This window comes from Wyeomyia smithii, chromosome 1 (assembly GCF_029784165.1).
Source record: "Wyeomyia smithii strain HCP4-BCI-WySm-NY-G18 chromosome 1, ASM2978416v1, whole genome shotgun sequence".
Taxonomy (NCBI): domain Eukaryota; kingdom Metazoa; phylum Arthropoda; class Insecta; order Diptera; family Culicidae; genus Wyeomyia; species Wyeomyia smithii.
The window spans coordinates 177,558,037-177,579,133 of record NC_073694.1 but is presented as its reverse complement, the minus strand read 5'-3'; the positions used below and the strand labels follow the sequence as shown (position 1 = coordinate 177,579,133).

Genomic DNA, 21,097 nt, shown 5'->3' with positions numbered 1-21,097 from the left:
AAAATGATCATTATATATCATTATATTATATCGAAGTTTACCTAAATATGTTAAAAATTAGTTTAGGTTTGCGTGAAGAAGAGATTCTGATTGTAAATTCTTTTTCAAAACTGCATCAGGTATCCTGATCTACTGTGATATCATCTGAGTTCTATATTCTGACTTTCTGATGTTTATATTTAGCACATCATTCTCATCTGCCAAATTTAATAACAAATTTAACCCTCATTTTCGAAGTAAAAATTTCCACCACTAGATTAAATCGAGTGGTGAGGAAGCTTACTTCAAAGATGTGAATAAATTCGACGTAAAATTTGACAAATGAGAATGATCAGATAAATATAGGTGTTATATATTCGCGTCCACGAAGGACAACTATTTTTTTGCCAAAGTCTAGACCAACTTCCAATTGTCCTGAAGGTAAAGCTTGCCACAATCTCATGAAATACTTGTCGCAATTTACTTTGAAAAAAGGTGAATATTGCAACTTTCTGTTAATCTCAGTAAGGTTTTTATTATTTTTGTTCAATTATCCCAGTTTTGAGTTTGTAGGAACTCACTTACTTCAACCGCAAGCATGAAAAAATAATAATCCTACGTCAAACGTGCGATCGCATTATGAACACTACCTTCCAATTAATTTAATTATAGTTTATGATTACATACAAGTCTTTGATAACAGCAAACAAAAATGAATTTGATGACACCTTAGTGTCAATAAACTAAAAGTACTGCCACGCATGCATTGTCCTACCATTAAATCACCTCAAATGTGGGCTATGATGGAAGTTTATCTTCCAGCCTACATTTGTCAATACCCCTTTGTGGTATTATTTCCCGACCAAGTAATTATGGCATAAACATAACATTAGGATATTCATAAATTGTTGCTCGAAAGAAAAAGGGAAAAGAAGAGCACAAATAATACGATAAACTTGTCGGACAGATATACATACTCCTCTATTACCTAATCCTGTTGAGCGTTTCCAGCGTCCATTCAAACCGCAGCCACTAGAAATCAGTCGATCAGTCATTCATGGCTTGGAAATGCTTTCTATATCATTCAGGCTTGGAAATGCTTTCTATATGAAGCATGTAAAACTGTTGCATACCCTTAATCATAGTAGGCAGCCAAAATGTCATAAATAACTGAATGGGAAATCCTATTAGAGCCCTTGCTATTAAACAGAGCTGCGTAAGCAGCGTCATCCACACACAAAACAATTCCTGGAACGTGGAACATTATCTTTCGTTCCAATCCATTTATTATACATTGTCGTAATGTTCTGTTCGGTTCATTGAGTTTTTATTTATTTTACTTTTGGTGGTAATCAAAGTACAATACACAACCCCCATTCCTCCACGTCACCGTTCAAGGGACAATCACCTGAAGTTCGAACTGCATCCTGACAATTTTACTGCACGCGACAATCCTGCAGTCCTGTCGTAGAGAGAGCACGTGCTACCAGGCCGCTCGAAAATCGAACCAAACCACGGCGCTGTCACACGCTGCTAGGCAACCAAACCAAACAAATGAAGTACCGTCGTCGGCTCCACAGCACTTGGCTGTTGATGGCGCCCCGCGTCGATCGTGTCGGTAATACCTACCTATGTCGAAAACAAAACACAATCGAACCCATCAAACAAACTTGACTTGCCCGGAATGGGTGGTGGGGTCAGACTCAACCGGACAATCAGAAAGAAGTAAGTCCTCGGTACTATTCATTTGGTTTTTGTTCGGCTTCGATGCGGAGCCTTGGTCGCGTAGGCGGTCAGTATTAGTCGAGACGAGTACCTGGAATGTTGTTTCATGTTTGAATTGTCGGATAGTTGAAAAAAAAAACTACACGCATCAAACTGGGGAACTGCATCGAAAGTGTAGCTGTGATTCAGTCCAAATTTTCCAAGTGAGTCGTCGGATAACTGTACGGTTTTGGGGAGGCTTCAATCAACCATCGATTCATACATCCACAGAACGGAACAGATGACCCCGGTACTGTACTATTTACCCCCGTCGCCGCCGTGCCGTTCGGTTCTACTGCTGGCCAAACTGATCGGCATGGAGCTGGAACTGAAGACGCTGAACGTCCAAGAGGGTGAACAGTTGCGGCCGGACTTTGTGGCGCTCAATCCCCAGCACACCATCCCCACCTTGGACGATCACGGCCTGGTGCTGTGGGAAAGGTAAGGTTTTTGTTGGTCGTAAATCTGAACGGGTATCGATTTTCACCTGCAGCTGGGAAGAAAGTGCGTTACCTGCATTATAAGTGCATTACACGCAACAAATGACGCCAGTAATCAGGTGATTTGTTTCTCTGATGTCCGTGACCAAAAAGGATTAGGTTATGAATTATTAATAATTGTGCGGTAGCGTGTGGCGGCCGTTGACAGGAAATTGTGTCGTAAATTGTAATAGATTTTTTGACGTAGGGTGGTGTTCGTTGGAAAGAGTAACGAAACAGTGTTGCTTTCGAATTAAAAAAAGTCCGTAAATCCGTTTCGCCCGTTCGAATGTAAAAAAGTGATCGGATGATCACTTGTTTTCTCTGTTTAATCTATTGTGATATTGCCTAGGTATTTTTTGCACTCCGCGTTTCATATTATTGGCAGTATCACTATTGAAGAAAATGATACGCTTTTCATTTATATCCTTGCTTGTGTTTGAGAGTTTACCCTTTTGTTTCAAGCTTACTGTTCAATCGCGCGGTCATGAAACATCAAGCTGTCACGAAGGTATTTATATTAATTTGGGAATATCTTTTTTCTGATCTTCAATGAAGACGCATGGTGGGCATGGTGGATGACCACCATGCGTCTCCATTGAAAAAAGCTCCCTCAATGCAAAAATATCAAATAATAGGGTATCCCTGGGGTGGAGACCTCCAAAACGGTAATATACGGTTTGTATCACGATACGGGAACATTTTTTTTTAATGGAGACGCATCATGGTCTTGTTAGACATTAAAGATTAAAATAACTCTATCTTCAAAATAAAAATAACACGCTTTACATACTCAGAAAACTCTGAAAAATCCTAAAATATTGAGATGAGACAAAAGCACACAATAATTAGGAAGAAGTAAGACACAAATAAACCAACAATAAGAAAAGTACAATAAGTACAACAAATACAAACATGAAGCAAAGATGAGATTGAAGTTAAAGCAAAGGTGAAGGCAGAGATTAAACTGGAAAACAAATGAGACCTTGAACCAAACCAGAACAAAAATGAGATAAGACAATGCTAGAATAAAAATGGGAAAATTTGACGCAACAGTTAGGTACAAAGTGAAAAAAAGAAGTACAAAAATTATACAATGGAAACCTCACATAAAAATGAGACAAACTATAAATAAAAGTAAGACGCAATCGAGCAGAAGTTTAAAACAGAATAAAACAAAGAACAGGCAAATAGGGAGAAAAAATGGTTCAAAATTTTAAGTTTAGAGGAAATGTTAGACAAAACAAGACTGGAGAGAAGTAAGAATGGAACAAACGTAGAAAGTTATTTGGAACGAAACCGATTCGACAAATGGGCAAAAATGATGAAAAATTCAACAAAAATACGAACTAAACTGTAAGAATTATTGGACGAAAATAATGAACCTAAAGACAAAACATAATCATAGAAATGAAATCGAGACAAAACACACCAAACCGTCAAAATTGAAAAATTCATATTTCAGACAACACAAACAAAACTGAAACAAAATTGACGAAAATACGATATGACTAAGATATAAATCATACGAAATTAAGACAAAAAACTAACAAAAATATGTTAAAATTTGGTCAAATGAAAGTAAAAAGAAAAATTTAAATTGAGTAAATATTACGAGATAAAACTTTAAAAAAATTTGCGAAAAACTAGACCTTATCAAAGCAAAAATAAGATCATTTGTCAAAAATTAAGTAAATGGGATTGAAAAGCGTTGAAAATGAAACAGTAAGACGAAAATAATAGACAACTGAAAAAATAGACACCATGAGCGAAAATACGAAAAACATGCAATAATGAAAACAAATTACAAAAAAAAATGAATCAAAAAGCGAACACAAACGATATCAAAATGAAACACAAATTAAGTGAAACTAAAAAAACATGATGCAAAACAGTCAGTACGAAAAAATAGCAGAAATGACAAAAAATATGAATGGATAGTAATAGAATGAAATAAATAAAAAAAGTTATACACAAGGATGAAAAATATCTGATAGGTTAGGAGCTAACAGAGGAGCAATATATACAAAAAATGTTAATTACATCCAAAGAAACTGAGATCAGAACGAAATAGAAATAAGACGAGACACAAATCATGCAAAAAGGGGATAATAGTAAAATAGAAGTACGATAAAAATGTTTCAAAAATGAAAAAAGATTACCTACGACTTTGCTAAACATTTCACTTTGATTCGATAAGCAATAAAATAAATAAAATTTCCATCTCACTTTTAGGCAGATGAATCAAAAATCTATTTGCTTCAAAAGTTTCTCCTTAAGATATAAAAAAAATTGTCGAATACACTATAGCATTTAAATGGCATTTTTACACTTAAAAGGTTGACGATCACGTTTGTCACGTTTTAAACCACTATGCAAAGTGCATTTCTGGACCACTTTTATGTGTAATGGAAAGTTATTTCAAACTGTGATTTCAAAATTCAACGAAGAAAAAGGCAAGTTTCGCAATCCTAATGGACGGAGAAATACTTGGAAAAGATCTCAATCCGTCAGCAGATATTCATGGTTCTTACACATCGGACCAAAAATTAAAAAACAACAAGAAGGGTAAAAAGAAGTAGTTTCGATAAAAATTTGTCTGTTTGTAAATGAATGGTAAAAAAACTAGTAATAATAAAATAACGGCTTGAAAATTTTTCACCTCCTAATGCTCTAGACTACCTATTTTTTGGACGCGGCTAAAAGTCTCCTAAAGAGCAAAAAAACTATGTGATTTACTTAAAACAAGTTGGTTCACACTTATAGTTGGATTCTATTCCCGAAATAAGCTAGAAGTAGACAAAAGACAACATAATAAAGTGTGCCCTATTGTTGGAAATGTTTCATGATTTGATATAAGGTACCATTCGATATAAAGTACAAATTAAAATTTGAAATGTACCTTAAATCGAAGTTTGCCTGTATTTATAATCGAATTCTATTTATAATTGAATGAGAGAAAAAAAATTTTTTATATTTATTTTTCATAAATGGTTTGTTGTTTTCGACTAAATAAAAAGAATTTTATTTTTGATTCATCTGTCTAAAAGCCAGAAAACATATTTCTTACAAAAAATAAAACACATATTTTGTAGTTATTCCTGATGCAATTGCAGTCAAATGTAAAGAAAAATTATTAAAAAAAAAATATAAAAGTATATGTAGATTTGTCAACTTATTTGTATTTAATTTCTTAATTTTTTTAAAATATTAATTTTTTTATTTTTTTTTATATTATTTTCGAAGTTATTTTTATACAGGTATTTTTATTTAAGTATTTTTATTTTTAATTTTTTTTTATACAATTCTTAAAATTAAATTTTTTTCCAATTTTTTTTTTCTATTTTTTGCTTTCTTATCAAGCGTTACGTATTTTGTAGATATTCTCTTACGATATATTTAGCTTTAGCTTTAGATAAGTCATATTGAAATTTAAGAAAAAATGTTTTGCTTCTATTTATATAATCGAGTCTAAAATTATATATAAACGAATCATATATAATCGAGTCAATATATAATGCAGTCTTTATGTAATCGAGTCCGACCTGTAAATCAAAAATAAAAATTTGGTAAAAATGTTTGACAAAAATAAAATAATATCAGACTTAAATGGGACAAGAGCGACGCAAAAAGGAGATAAAAATGGAAGGATAATGAAACTACTACAAAAATAATAGTAAAATGAGGCGAAAACACATAGAAAAGTTTAAAAAGGAATGTTAGACAGAACAAGACAAAAGGCAAACAACAATAAGGGCAAAATAAAAAGAAAACGAAACAAAACCGAGGCAATAGTATGATAAATAAAAAAATGAAATTTCGGTTTTCGAAAATTTTATACACTATAACTAGCATCGAATACATCATGTTTCATTAAGGTGGTTCATTTATTCGACATAGGGTGGTTCATAAGCAAAGCAAAGCCTTGGTGCTACATTCCGATTCGAAACTTGACCTTATGTTTATTATACACAGACTTCGCAGCCAACTGTTTCATGTACAGGACAATTGGGGGGCTAGCGCTACGATCCTACTGACACTAATAGTCTCTCCCGAGCCGAGACTCGAACCTACGACGACTGGCTTGTTAGGCCAGCATCGTACCTCGAGACCAACTGGAAGGAAGGTGGTTCATAGTATTGTGTAAAAATGAGTATAAAATGAAAAAAAATCACTTTTCACTGAATACCAATAGAAAAATTCCTGAAAATATAATATTTGTTATATCATTGTCGTTAGGGTGGCAATGTTGAATTGGAAAAATTATAAGTAAAATGGCAAAATATTACAAAACAAATTTACAAAATGTATCAAACTACTCTGTGCAAAAAAAAATTATCTCAACCAAAATTAAGATTGAGTCTCGTGGAAAATGTTGAGTGCTTTCATGTCATTTGCAAAATCACACACGGGAGGTACATGGAATTTTAATATTTGAAAAATGTTTTCGATTTCAAGTGTCTTAAACTTTTAAATGAAACGGTGGAAACTGATGGATCATGTTATATTACTTTGTTTGAAAAATCTACTCTCTAAAACACTTGCACTCGTCTTTCGAATGTTGTACCAGACAATTTATTCGTTTTATTCACCACAATAATGTCCTTTGCTAACACAGTGCTCTGGCTTATATAATCGGACAAAAGACTGTATCGATGTTATTCAGTGATAATGTGAGTATAGGGATCTCAATCGGATACGCAACACAATTGCCGTTGTTTCTGGGTTTGCGTCGTTTTGACAGTTCGACCATACATTTTCTGTAAAGTTTACATCATCAGAACGTGAACGTGCCCATTGGCTGAAACTTTGCATAGACGTTTTTATAGGCAAAAGATGCCATTTTGTGCTAATTTATTGAAACACAACTCATTTTCAAAAAGCTATTGGAAAATGCTATTTCGGATAGGTATTGATGATTACAAAATTTTTTAGAGCCAACACGGTTCGTTTGAGCGGTGTGACATCTTCAGGCAAGGTTGTAGATAATAGTTTTGTTTTTCAAAAAAAAATATATACGCTCTAAAAACAAATTACTGATTTAAAAAAATTAAAGAAAGATATAAATTAATTATCGAAAACAGCCCATTTAAAAGAACTGTTTTTTTTAAATAAAAACTACGAAAGTTTTCCTAAACAACGAAACCGGCCATGGAGAAATCAGAAAAAAAAGTTTTATTTTAAATTTATTTTTTTTCACAGGGTACATTTTTTTTGGAGGAACGAAGTAATTATTTACAACTTTGCCAGATACACTATGCCAATCAAAGAAACCGTTTTGACTGTAGAAATATTCTTGATTCCTCATAGAGTGCTCTATTGGAAATTAAAAATATGTCTACAGTCAAAACGGCATAGTGTCTTCGGCAAAGTTGTAGATAATGTTTTGTCCTCCCGAAAAAAATGTGCCTTTAAAAAAAATAATTAAAAATAATTTTTTTTTTCAAAAATTAATTTTTTTTTTTCAAAAAATGATAACTTATTTTTCTTGATTTCTATATGATCGGACTGATTCCATTGTTTTGGTAGTCTTTCGTAGGTTTTATTTAAAAAATCGAGTTTTTAAAGTATAAGCCCTTTTGAATAATTAATTTTTAATCTTTCTTCAAACTTTTGAATGAATAATTTTTTGAGTGTAATTTTTTGAAAAGACAGAATTTTTATCTACAACTTTGTCGAAGACGTCACACCAATCAAACGAACCGAAGTGTTTTTTTTTATTTTATACTCATTTTTCACAATATTATGAACCAGTCCCCGAGAGTAAATTTTTGCAAAAAAAAATTTTCAGATGACACCAATTCCCGACGTTTCATGCGTTTTTAAGTCATTTGGCATCAAAATAAAAATTTCGAAAACCGGGTGATTTTTCGGTTTTCAAAAAAGCCAAATTTCAATCGCTTTGCGCCACCCCATTTTAAGTCCGAATGAGCTGAAATTTTGCACAGGGTGTTTTTTCGAGCAGGTGAACATTTTGTATAGGGGTTTTTTTTTTTGAAATTCGAGATGACCATTTTGGCTGGCACCCTAATAAATATCATAGGAAAGTAAAATCTAAACTTGATTAAACCTTTGAAAATATGAGACAAAAATTACAAATAGAATCAAAAACAGGACAAGTGGAAAGCAAAAATCAGGTCAAAATAAAAGAATACACGAACAAAAATTAAAAAAACAAAGAATATTTCGAAAGATACATAGAGGTAAGACAAATTATAGACACAATCGAGCGAACGTTTGAAACAAAATTAACCCAGGTATAAGCAAATACTACAAGGTATACAGCCCTAGGGTTGTATGAAATGGTGACGTGGGACTAAACACTGTAATTAGAGGATTTTTTTGTTACAAAATATACAGAGTCTGCAGACAGAATCAATGTGTTTGCTCAGCGACTGTACATATTTTTATTTTCAGCCTCCCCTGGAAATCAATTTTTGGAATATATTCAACAACACTCGAAAGAATATCATTTATATTTGGCGATATTATGCCTGTAGTATTTTTTTTTGTGCAAAAAATATGTATTTGACAAGGCACAAACATATCGTGCTTGTTGAAGAAGCACCAAGAATTTCTCATGAATTTCAATGCGTCAAAGTCAGAATTATCTCTATATCCTCAAAGACCAAATCCAATAATACTTACGTTATAATAATGAATGGTTTTGTCTTATTTAACTCTAACTAAACCAAATTTATAGTATGGATCTTACTTTCAAAATAATATGGAAGCCCTTACAAAGGTTCATCAATTGACAAACATAAGAAAATATTTTAAACAAATTTATTAACAAGTTCCAGCAAAAAATCGTAGGAATCCACAATCACATTTTTATTTTTGCTTGACAATTTTTTCATTTGCCTACAACTACATTCGCTGAATTACGAAGACAGAAAATATACGTTTATTATGGTAAAGCTTAGAATAATAATAAATCATCTAACAATTTTGAAATGTAAAAAGAGATTCTGTACGAATCTTACTAAGGCTGATACAAATTTCGAATTCTTTTTATGTCCAAGGTTATCAAAGTTAGCAAAGGGGGTGGCAAAAAATAAATAACACCGAGACGAAAAAAAAAGAAATATCTTTGATCAAAGTTTGTGTGCAAGTTATGACGTTTGTAACTTGCACTCAAATAAATGTTGAAAAATAACACTTTATTATTACTAGTATTTATTCCGCTTGCCTTTCGACGACACTTTCGCTGTCACCTGACTTGCTTGTTGCTAAATTAAGCATTTATGCTGTTGGAAAACCAATGAAATGAACATAACGGATTGAGCTTTTTTTTCTACCCCTTCCAATGTTCAAGGTTTTTGAAAGGGGGGGGGGGCTAAATAAACAAAAAAATCACAAGCATTCGCAGGCTCTTACTCTTTTATAAATGTATATATTTAGGAATTTACACTTTCGATACTATCCGGTCATGATTATTTAGTGAATATCGAAGATAAAATTAAATAAACATTCGTTGCAAAAATTTACAATTTTTGTTGAGTAATTTATGGTAATCATATTTATGAGATAAACTTTCAATCACCATCAACAGCAGCATTGCAGTTTTTTCTCAATTGCATACGAATAGAAATGTACGAACAAAAGTGTAACACTGCAGTACGAATAGAAGTGTACCGCTGAAATGTACGAATAGAAGAGTACCACTGCAATCATAGACGACAAGAGACCTGCGGTTCTATACTCTGTTGTTGGTACTGTTGCTTTTACCGGCATGTTTTCTTTCAAGACATCAGTTTTTATTAGGTTCTTCAGTACCTAACACGCAGGTTTGGAAATTGTTCAAGGATGGGTATTGTTTCAAACTTTTAGGAAAACTTTTACCTTCGAGACATCATATTAATCTAAGCTGATGGAAGCAAAAATAAATTGACCTATTGGGACGGGGAGACTCTGTCAATTTTTATTTCGAAATTGATACAGGGAATATCACAGGGAACGGATGGTGTCCATTCACGTCGTCTGTGCTAGGAATGCTCGCATGTAATTGGTTCATTATTTGCGTAAATCTGTTATTGAAATTTTTTATCAATTTTACCGCTTAGCAATGAAATTAGAGTGATAATTAACATGTTACAAAATTGTTATACATTTTATCTATCCAACAACATATTGGTTATTATTATCCATCATGTGGTTATGCTGTTATTAACGTTTGAAATCTGACGCAACATTTGCCCGTTTCATTTCCAATTTTACAGAATGCATCCCAGTATAGTAAACAAAGACGTGTCCCACGTCAAAAAGGTCAAAATGAATCAAAAATAAGAATCAAGAAAAAGTGTTAGTCGGTACAAGACAATAACAAGCAAGTTGTGACGAAACCAAGGCGATAATGAGATATAATATAATAAAACAAATGGACAAAAATGATAAAAAATTAAATAAAAACTCGACAAAACTTTAAGAATTCTAAGGCAAAATGAAATCAAGAATTCAACAAAAATGAGACATAGGAATATACATGAGACAAAAATAAATAATACGCCAAAATTAATGGGAAAGACATATTCATATTTCAGACAAAATTAGAATAAACAATGAGACAAAATGGACAAAACCAAGATATGAATAAGATGTATTGAATTCAAAATTGGGACCAAAAAGGAACAAAAATAAGACATAATTTTACCAGATATGAGTAGAGAGGAAATAAAAAATTGAGCAAACATTAGGAGACAAATAAGACGAATAAATTACGAAAGGCTAGACAAAAGTAAGGTAAAAATAATATAACTTGGCGAAAATGAGATCAGATGAAAAAGAGACAATAATGAAAGAATCAGACCAAATGAATAATATTATGAAAAAAATTTAGGCAGAATTTGAAATAAAAATGCAATCAAAACTAAGCACAAATTGGGAAAAATTTAAAAACCATGATGAAAAACTCGTCAATACAACAAAAATAAACAAAAATGACTTGCTGAGGAAAAGTCCTGGAGACGTGTAACCTTCAACAAAAACGTGTGTTTTATATGCCTAAATACTTCTTTTGAACATCGTTTTCTTGTAAAATGTAACTAACAAAAGTTAAGTACGAAAAACCTAGTGTGATATATGCTCGCCGTAATCAAATATGGGTAGATTGGGACAAATAAAATCTTAAAGAGTTTATAGTTCTTCATATTACCTTCAAGAAAAAGTATTGGCGTCATGATTCTTTTTGCCCCTTTTTAACCTATACGTTCTTGAAGTTATCGAAAAAATAAACTAAAATTTGATATAACTTTGTAGGAAAAAGTCCTGAAGATAAATGGTCTTTGGCAAAAATGTGTGTTCCATTAATTTCTGCGAACAACACTTTCGCGTAAAATGCAACTAACGAAAGTTAAGTACAAAAAAACTTAAAAGTTCAGTAAGTTCCGTATAATATACTGTATAACTTTGTACCGAGTAAAAGATAGGGTTTTTAATTTGTTCAACAATGTTTCATATTTTTGAATTTCCAACAACTTTTCCGAATAAACCATTCCTCCATCTCTTAACACAAAAAAGTTAGTTTTTTCATTTTAAGTATAGTAAACTTTTCAAATTATTCTGCAATTTGCGATTATGCGGGTCATTTATACAAACAATTGTTTCGAAGACACTATTGAGCTAGGACGAAGGAGAAAGGCGCTATGGAATTAAGTTCCACTTTTTGCCTTATTGGACCACTGTGCCACCGTGGATGATGGCAATAAATAAAACTAACAGGAAATGATTCAATTATGATAAAAATTATAAACAAGATAATAAAAAATTAGACAAACAGATGAGAAAGGAATTGAGATAAGACTGACAACAAGAAACAAAATGAGTTAGAAATGAGGACAAAAATCAAGACAACAATAAAACTAAAACAAATATCAAACAATAGTTGAAAATAATTGAAACAAAAATGAGGTGAAATTGAATTAAATGACAAATTAAAACGTAATAAGGCTGAAATACGAGTGACACTAAATGCGGAAGACAATAATATAGGACGAAAATGGGACAAGTGTGATGTAAAAAGAAATAAATAAAAAAAGGAATTGAACAAAACTAAGACAAAAATAATAGTAAATTAAGATAATAAATAATAAAAAAAATCAATACGAAACGAGACAAAAGTCAATCTAGAATAAAAGAAAAATGAGAATAAAGTGAAACGAAACCAACGTAACAGTGAAACAAAAATGCAACAGATAGAAAAATGAAAAATAAATGAACTGGAAATATGATACAGATTTGGAAAAATAAACCGCATCGGTGCGGTAAATTTCTCCAAATTTGTGTCATATTTCCAGTTCGCTTATTTTTCGTTTCTCCTGCTGCACACATTGTCTGCCTTAATGAACTTGAATGTTAACGGGTAAAAACTGTTGGTAAAAATAGAAATTAATTCGATTAAAACAGAAATAATATAAAAATATAAAAATAAAAAACATATAAAAACAAAAATTGAATTGAAATCTCAGAAAACATAAAACAATAAAAACAAAAACTAGAGAAAAATGTTGGAATAAAAATATTGGAAAAATTCGATACAAAGGAGACAAAAATGCATCAAAAAGCTAAAAAGAAACTGAGTTGAATACAACATAATGAAAGAATAAATAAGTAAGACACAATCAAGCGGAAGTATGAAACAAATGTAAGTCAGGAATAGGCACAAGAAGAGGCCAAAATGTTTCAAAAATAAAGGTTTAGTAAAATATTAGACAGAACAAGGTTACCTAGAAATGAGTGTTGTGACGATATTCCGCGACTCCGACGCGAATCCCAAATTCTAGTAGCATAAAATTACGCTCTCCTTATCCAGTGGAGCTTGTTGCCTAACTTCACCCCAAAGCGCCAGTATGCGAATAGTTTTTTTTATTCAAGCACTCACTACACGATTTTTGTTCTACACAACTGCTAATTCATTGGCTCAAAAGATTTTACACTCTTACAATTTATAATACATTTTATAACTACACAATAATCAATTTGGTGACCGGCCGTGACATTCGCTATTGGGTTGATCGAAAGAAAATAAGAGAAAACTATGATGGTGGAATACCCTTCTATAACGAGACAAGAAGCATTAAAATATTGGGCTGGAAGAGATATGTTGATTTGCATGTAATCGTGTCTTTGGCTAAGCTTTCAACAAATATGGTAGATGATGTGTTTCGGCTAAACTACGCCTACCAATTGCTACCAACGGTTATCGAAAACAACGATACCGACAGTAGCCCTTTCCATACCGTGAATCTACAGTAAGTTAGGACGAAACCGAGGCAGCATCGAGACAAAAATGATAGAAAAATGATAAAGAAAAATCCGAATTAATGAGACAAAAATTACAAATTGAGATTCAAGCAAAAAATAATAAATAAAAAATTAGAATGAGACAAAAACCACTAATTCGACAACATTTTAGAAATAGAACATATTCATACAAAAATGGAAGCAAAAATGAGACAAAGTAGATAAACACAAGATATAACTAACACCTAAATCAAACAAAATTAAGACAAAAAAGAAACTCAAATAGGACGACATTCAACTAATATTAAAATGAAAGATGGAAGAGTGGTGTAATGAGACAGTTAGACGAAAAATTAAAACATTGAAAATAATTGGAAAAAATTAGACTTAAATGAAAAACCACAAATAATGACAAAGTTACTACAAAACTGAAGTAGAAATGAAACACCAATGCAATCAAAATGAAACAAAAACTTAACAAAACTAAAAAACATTGTATCAACCGTTCAGAAAAATAGCAGAAAAGACAAAATATATAAAATGTATAAAAAAACAATGCCAAGAAGGCTCAACTTTAGAAAGGGAAGAATTCACAGAAACACAATATATTTGAGTAAGTATTAGAAAATTCTAAATATTGCGAGAGTGGTGAATGACCGTAATGGTTTGAGCCAGCTCTAGAAAATGTACTGTACTACGACAACCGTTAGACGACAGGAGGGCTTTTTCCTCAGCAAAAGTAGTAACACCAGCAGATACGTAACAGTCCATGGGAACAAAATTGTACGACTTGCAGCATTGCCGTTGCGTTTGCCGTGGACTTCAGTGACTATACTGCCCATAAATGCATAACAGTCCCACGTGAATTTTCATCACTTTTGAGATAAACCCCAGAAACTTTTTTATAGTACGTGTGCTCTCAAAAAATCACAATAAAAGCTAGGTTTGTTGTTAAAATGATGAAAAAAAAATATAAACTCTGATCAGTCCCACGTTACAAATAAATACAAAACAGGCTCAGAGCTAAAAATAATTAGTAGAAAATTATAGTAACTGCCATTAAAAGACCAGTTGAAGTGTACTAATCGGAACAACCACAACCTTAATGCATGTAAAAGTATTCTGCCACATATATTTACCTCAGACGAATGCATGTTTTAATATTTTGTTCTTTGATTGAATCAATAGGAAGGACAACAATGCAGTGGTTTTTCAGTGTCTACTGCGTTTTACTCAGTTGTACGTTTTTGGCAGTGTGACTCTTATGAGTTTATGGGCAGTATACTACTGTTATGCTTCTTGCCTGTGCGCGATGCAAAGCATGCTGTTTTGTAGTGTTACATTTGAACTTATATACATGCATCGAAATACAGCGAATTTGTCAATGGTTTTTTTCTTTCAGCATAGCATGCCTGTCGTTATCATTTAGCGTTGTAAAAGCTTATGTTAGCGATGAATAAGTTGAATCAATTACAAGCGACTGTGTATTTATTCGCAAGAGCATATAGAAGCATTTAAGGTGGGCCACTTCTCCGGGTTTCCCCTGAAGTTTCCGGGTTTAGGAGGTAGTCGCCGGGTTTTCGGGGGGAACCAAATTTTCTCCACACCAGCGAAATTATTTTCAACCTGCTCTGAAAACGGCATAAACCAAAACGTGAACGAAAAACAGCAACCTATTTGGATGATTCGTTTCCAATTACTACGACCCTTTTCTAGACTCTCATAATTTATAAATTCAGCGTTACAGCTTAGTTGAAGTTTTCGGCGGTTATTTTGAAATTTTTTGACGTTGACTAACGTCTATATCGGTGTTAGGCCCCTGAATTTAAAAATCTAGTAATTCAACCAGGGAAAACTAGAGAAAAGTGGTCAGGTTTTGAGCGCTTATTTTGCAGTCATCTATAATCAGGTTTTCGAGGTTTTGGCATCAATCGATCAGAAATTCTTTTACGGTTAAATTTATGTAACAAAAACAAACTATTGTTTGAGATACACTTTTGAAAAATTGGTAATTAATATCGATTGTCTAAATCATACCGCGCAGCCAATCACTACCTCTCTTCCCAAGCACAGTCGACACTAACGGATACAATCGATCTGACTTTGTTGTTATTGTTGTTGTCACTTTCTGTTTCCGATGTTTATGCTGCTGCTAGCGGAAAAAACCTTGCAAATATGCATCTTTTTGTTGGTGTTAATTTTACGACAGCGGCCGGCGCCCCATCATTCTGATTCCAAAACTGCACCAGTGACATGCGGACGCTAGGTGATAGCAGCTGAAAGGAGGAAATACAAAATAGTACCGGTCATCTCGTGCCGGTTTCACCCGTAATGCTGGTGGCTTTAGTAGTAAATGGCTACTGCAAAACACTTAAATGGCTGGAATTCTGGACGGACTAACCAGGAAACTATAATCGGCAATTGGCACCTTTTGGTGCCTCGAAATTTTGGTACAGAAGCGGCTAATTGAATTTTCTGTTTTACCAAATGCTGCTGCTAGCGGAAAAAACCTTGCAAAAATGCATGTTTATGATGATGTTAATTTCATATGTATATTTCATGTTAATAGGTGTTAGCAGCTGAAAGGAGGAAAGACAAAATAGTACCGGTCATCTCGTGCCGGTTTCACCCGTTATGCTGGTGGCTGTTAGTAATAAATGGCTACTGCAAAATACTAAAATGGCTGGAATTCTGGACGAGAATAATCGGAAACTGGTACCTTTTGGAGCCTCGAAATTTTGTAACAGAAGTTTTGTAAAAGAAGCGTTGCAATTCCCTCTACTATTTGCTTCAATGGAATATTTTTTTTTTAAGAATACGGTAGTCAACGTCATGCGGTCGTGTCTTGAATACCACCCTCCTACTTTTTTTTTATTGTAACAAGAATCAGTAAACTCGATCGGATGCTGTGAATTGCACCAACAAAATAAATAAATCATTGAAATGTTGTGGAACAACTTGATGTTTTTTTGTGGTTACGGTGAAGAAATATACTAGCTGTTTTGGGTAATTTCTATATTATGTTAGCTGAAGTGTAAGTGATGTTTGATAAATATGTCAACTCATTAGTTTATTTTATATTTTGCAAGTCAATGCAAGCCTTCCCGCTGTCTACTCTTGACAATCTCTGGGAAGATGTCCTTGTGAAGTGGCCACCGTAGCTCCCAATTACAATTTGACACGGCGATAATATGAAAATGAAACAACAATATTTACGGTAAATTCCTTATATCTTGGTTCAAAGGATGTGTCAGCTTGTTTTATGACCAAGAATCCACAATCTGAACTATTCAATCGATAAAAATTAAACACATGACAGTTCATAACAGCCGCTCATGACAGTCGTCTATCGACAAACCGAAGAAGTTATCATAGCAAAACAGCTGTTACCGCTACATACTGATTATGGATGAAGACATACAGAATTTAGAACGGAATGGTAGCAAAGGGTTTACAACGATCGGTGTACGGAAACGCTTTTAATTGAATATCGAATAAGGAGGCGTTGAATTTCTCCAATGCCAATATGCTTTGCACAGTTTCGCAACAGCTAACTTTGATGGAGGTAGAGTTTAATCACCAGCTGTTAATACTCGTTTAAAACGACAGTAGGAAAAAAGCAGTACTTTTTCGTAGGCTGTTTTGAACCACTCCATAATAAATAAATATTATAAATAATTATCAAATATTGTGATAAAACGAGGGTGGAGACAATGCTGAAATAAAAGTAAGACAAATAGTATGCTGGGCTTTATAAAACGCTTCGGCCACAATTTCAAGACCCATATACAATCAAACTATTGTATATTACATACGTCCGACCGATTCTGGAATATTGTAGCATTGTATGGAATCCATATATTGTCACACATGAAGAACGCATTGAATCTGTCCAAAAACAATTTCTTTTGTACGCGCTTCGTAAGCTACATTGGACAGCATTTCCCTTACCATCATATGAAGCACGCTGCATGCTTATAGACATACAAGCACTTAAAGAACGCCGCGAACTTTCAATGCTTTATTTTATCAATGACATTATTTCTCAACGCGTGCATTCTACTAAATTATTATCACAACTTAATTTTTATGCATCCAATCGTCAATTAAGAAATCGTAAAATATTTTCCGAAAACTCTCACAGAGCTAACTACTCAAAAAATGGCCCAGTAAATCGCATGATGCGTAACTATAATCAGCACTGCGAAAATATCGACATCACCATGGGCAGGAATCAAATAAAAAAACGACTAACTACTGGAAATAATGTATAGAATATAAGAAAACATTGTATTATTATAACTGTAGTCTACATTTGCTTGACGAAATAAATAAATACATAAATAAATATGTTAAAAATATAAGAAAAAAAATCCGATAGAAATATTGGGCGAAAATACGACAAGAATGTTTGAAAAATTAATACAAAGGAGACAATAAATTGAGAAAAAGTAAAGAACAGGAAAAGCTAGAAAGAGACTGAGTTGAATAAAAAATGATTGAAAAAACGAATAGAAATAAAACAACTCCACGAAAATGAGATAATTAGTGAAAAACAACATATTTAAAATGGTTTAAATTTTGAATATTTCTCGAAGGGCCAAGTTAAATACTTATATTTTGTACGAAAACTCTAACTCTATGTTGTTATTAACACCTAGAAAATTAGTAAAAATGAATCTCTGCTAAGCGAAAAAGATATAGAAATGAGAAAAAATGGAACGTAAATAGAACGAAATTGAGACAATATTTATTCCACGGAGGGTCGAAGATTACGCGGAATTAGATAAAAAAACGAGAATAAAAACAAACAGAAACAAAAATGAATTGATTTGAAATGAATTGAATGAATTCGAAGTTCAAGTCCAAGTTCTAAGTTCAAATCCAAATTTGCAGTTTAATTTGCAGTTCAATTCGAAGTTAAAATCTAAGTTTGAAGTTCAAATCTAAGTTCGAAGTTTAAATCCAAGTTCAAGTCCAAGTCCAAGTCTAAGTTCAAGTCCAAGTCGATCACATTTTCCGATGCGTGTATGATGTTACTACACCCAACGCAAACGGGGAATATTTTATTACTTTTGGGCAATTTTTTATTATATTTTGTGTCTTATGACTGCGCATTATACACAAAAAGTAACAAACAAAAAGTAATAAAAATTATGACGGCCACACGCTTGTATGTGTTTCTGCAGGAGAACATACAGCCAAGCACCGAAATGCATGTGTTGGCAAGACTTCACTCGCTGCATTTGTATTGATGCAACGATCCGGTTCATTTTTGTCTCCCTTTCATCCACACACAATCAGAATCTCAACCGTCAACCTCAAATGTCCAATTAGAAACACTTTCGTTTCGTCCCCCAGTGTTTACTTGAAATGGACATATGTAATACTGTCGGACCAGAGTTGCCGAAGTTGCGAATATTGTTCTGGATGGGCACGAGTTTTGTATATTCAAACAGGTCCAAATGAGTTTTCATGAACCAATGATTATGTGCTGTAAATAGCTTGCAAAAAAGCGAATGTTTTTATTTTTATCTAACGCAGTTTACAGATCGTGATGTCATTTTAAAGCGCATTTCAAGTCTTTGAAATCATCAACGTTTGCATACTCTATGACGGGGAAAATGTTGCTTGGCAGCTCTTGTCATATTTTTTCGCTGCTCCGTATGCATACAACGAGCGAACTAATACACGCCCACCGGATGAATTGGAGATTGAAAAAACTTGTAACATGTGCAACTTATGCGACGGTGTGTGATTTTTTTTGACTTGAGGTGGAGAGGGAGCCTTTTTCGACAGAAAAAACGTTGCATGTGGTTGAAACGACCATTATTAGATAGCCGTACTCTCATAACACGTGCAAAATATATGACAGTATGTGTTGTTACTTGACTGGGGAAGAATTTTATTGCTTTTTAAGTAATGGATTTGTTACCCAAAAGGTAATTTTGCGCTATTGCTTCTAAAGTAATAAGCAAAAGTTTTGCGTGTACCAAACATCGAAATATTTTGAATAGTATACTAGTAAAAAATTAGTTAAAAGTTTAATGAATAACTACTTTTATAGTCCCATGTCAATAATGCGGTCGTATCTCGAATACAACCCACTTCTGTTTTCACATTCGTGCCTTCGTTGATTCAGTCGCGTCCATGTGGAATCCGAAGCACGTGTAACGAAGGTGAAACCGAACTAGTGGCTAATCCTACACTGTGTGTATCAATTTTCATGTTACTCTCTAATTGGTGTTACGTTACATTCCACACACCATTCTGGTCGCGTTAATCGAAAGCTAACACGCATATAAACATGCTGATATCCATCATCCGATTCACGTGACCCGTTCTGTTTCCACCTTCCGACAGCCGCGTAATTCTATCCTACCTGGTGTCGGCCTACGGCAAGGATGAATCGCTCTACCCGAAAGATTTCCGTTCGCGTGCCATCGTCGATCAGCGGCTGCACTTTGATCTCGGGACGCTCTACCAGCGGGTTGTCGATTACTACGTAAGTATAAGCCATCAAAATACTTAGTAACCTTGTAATTAAATTTCCATTACGCGCTGCAGTTCCCCACCATCATGGTGGGTGCCCATCTGGACCAAACAAAAAAAGCCCGGCTGGCGGAGGCCCTCGGTTGGCTGGAGGCGATGCTCAAACAGTACCAGTGGGCAGCGGCCAATCATTTCACGATAGCGGACATCGCGCTGTGCGTTTCCGTTTCGCAGACCGAAGCCTTCGGGTTCGATTTGCTGCCCTACCCGAGGGTACGGGCGTGGCTTGCCAAGTGCAAGGAAGAGCTGGAACCGTACGGTTATAAGGTAGGAAGTGCGGTATTTTTCCAGTGACAATTAAGCTTTGTTATTTTGTGTTTGCGACAGGAAATCAATCAAGCAGGAGCGGATACACTGTCCGGACTTTTCCGATCGAAACTTAAGCAGTAGGCGACGACGGCGGGTTGTGAAACGAGGGTCTAGAAATTATACAACAGGGTAGAAAGAGATGCCAATGGCACGGTGCACAGTAATCGTTGCGAACAGCAATGTGATTCGATAAGTGGAATTAAAATCTTTTCCGTTTTTTTGGTCAAATTCGTGTCACGTTTTGAAAGAAATTCTCTGTTTGGTAGGTTTGTTCCAGATAGTATTTGTACTTTTATTATTCCTTGGGTTCACCACAAAAAGAAGAATCATAGAAGCAGAATCAAGAAAGCTAGAATTTTATGATTGGACATAGCATGTTTTTTGATGTGGAAACATGAAAAGCTCGCAAAAGACACGTCTGTTAATTTGTTACTATTCGAAACAAGCATTATTGATTCAGATTGTACAGTTCTACCAAAAATATGATTTATTTTTTCCAACACTTCTTCGTTTAAAAAGTATTGTGTAATTGGTTAAATCAAGCGTGTTGTCTAACGTATTTGGAATACTACTGATGTCCTATAATGGAGGTCGATGAAATCATGGATAATATAACTACACCCACATAAAACAATTTCTACATTCATATGATAAAACCCACCATTATGGTGAAACCTCATTGAATCCAAAAATGGCCGACTTCGAGTCACCACTTCGAATTTTCGAAAGCACAAGACTCGGAAATAGTTAATGCGTTCCGTGTGAAAAAGCTA

General features: G+C 33.8%; 1 protein-coding gene across 1 annotated transcript; it reads left to right on the top strand.

The window, feature by feature from the left end:
* Nucleotides 1-1,685: 1,685 nt before the first annotated feature.
* On the top strand, nt 1,686-20,580 carry LOC129717933 (glutathione S-transferase D7). The gene is made up of 5 exons (XM_055668224.1): nt 1,686-1,907; nt 1,975-2,184; nt 19,827-19,968; nt 20,031-20,282; nt 20,343-20,580. The coding sequence occupies exons 2-5, from the start codon at nt 1,985-1,987 to the stop codon at nt 20,403-20,405; spliced, it is 657 nt and encodes a 218-aa protein (XP_055524199.1). The 5' UTR covers nt 1,686-1,907; nt 1,975-1,984; the 3' UTR covers nt 20,406-20,580.
* Nucleotides 20,581-21,097: the final 517 nt, after the last annotated feature.

Coding starts and splice junctions, on each gene's coding strand:
- LOC129717933 (XM_055668224.1), top strand. CDS start 1,985: ATGACCCCGGTACTGTACTATTTACCCCCGTCGCCGCCGTGCCGTTCG. Junction 19,969..20,030: donor AGCGGGTTGTCGATTACTAC/GTAAGTATAAGC, acceptor TACGCGCTGCAG/TTCCCCACCATCATGGTGGG. Junction 20,283..20,342: donor TGGAACCGTACGGTTATAAG/GTAGGAAGTGCG, acceptor TGTTTGCGACAG/GAAATCAATCAAGCAGGAGC.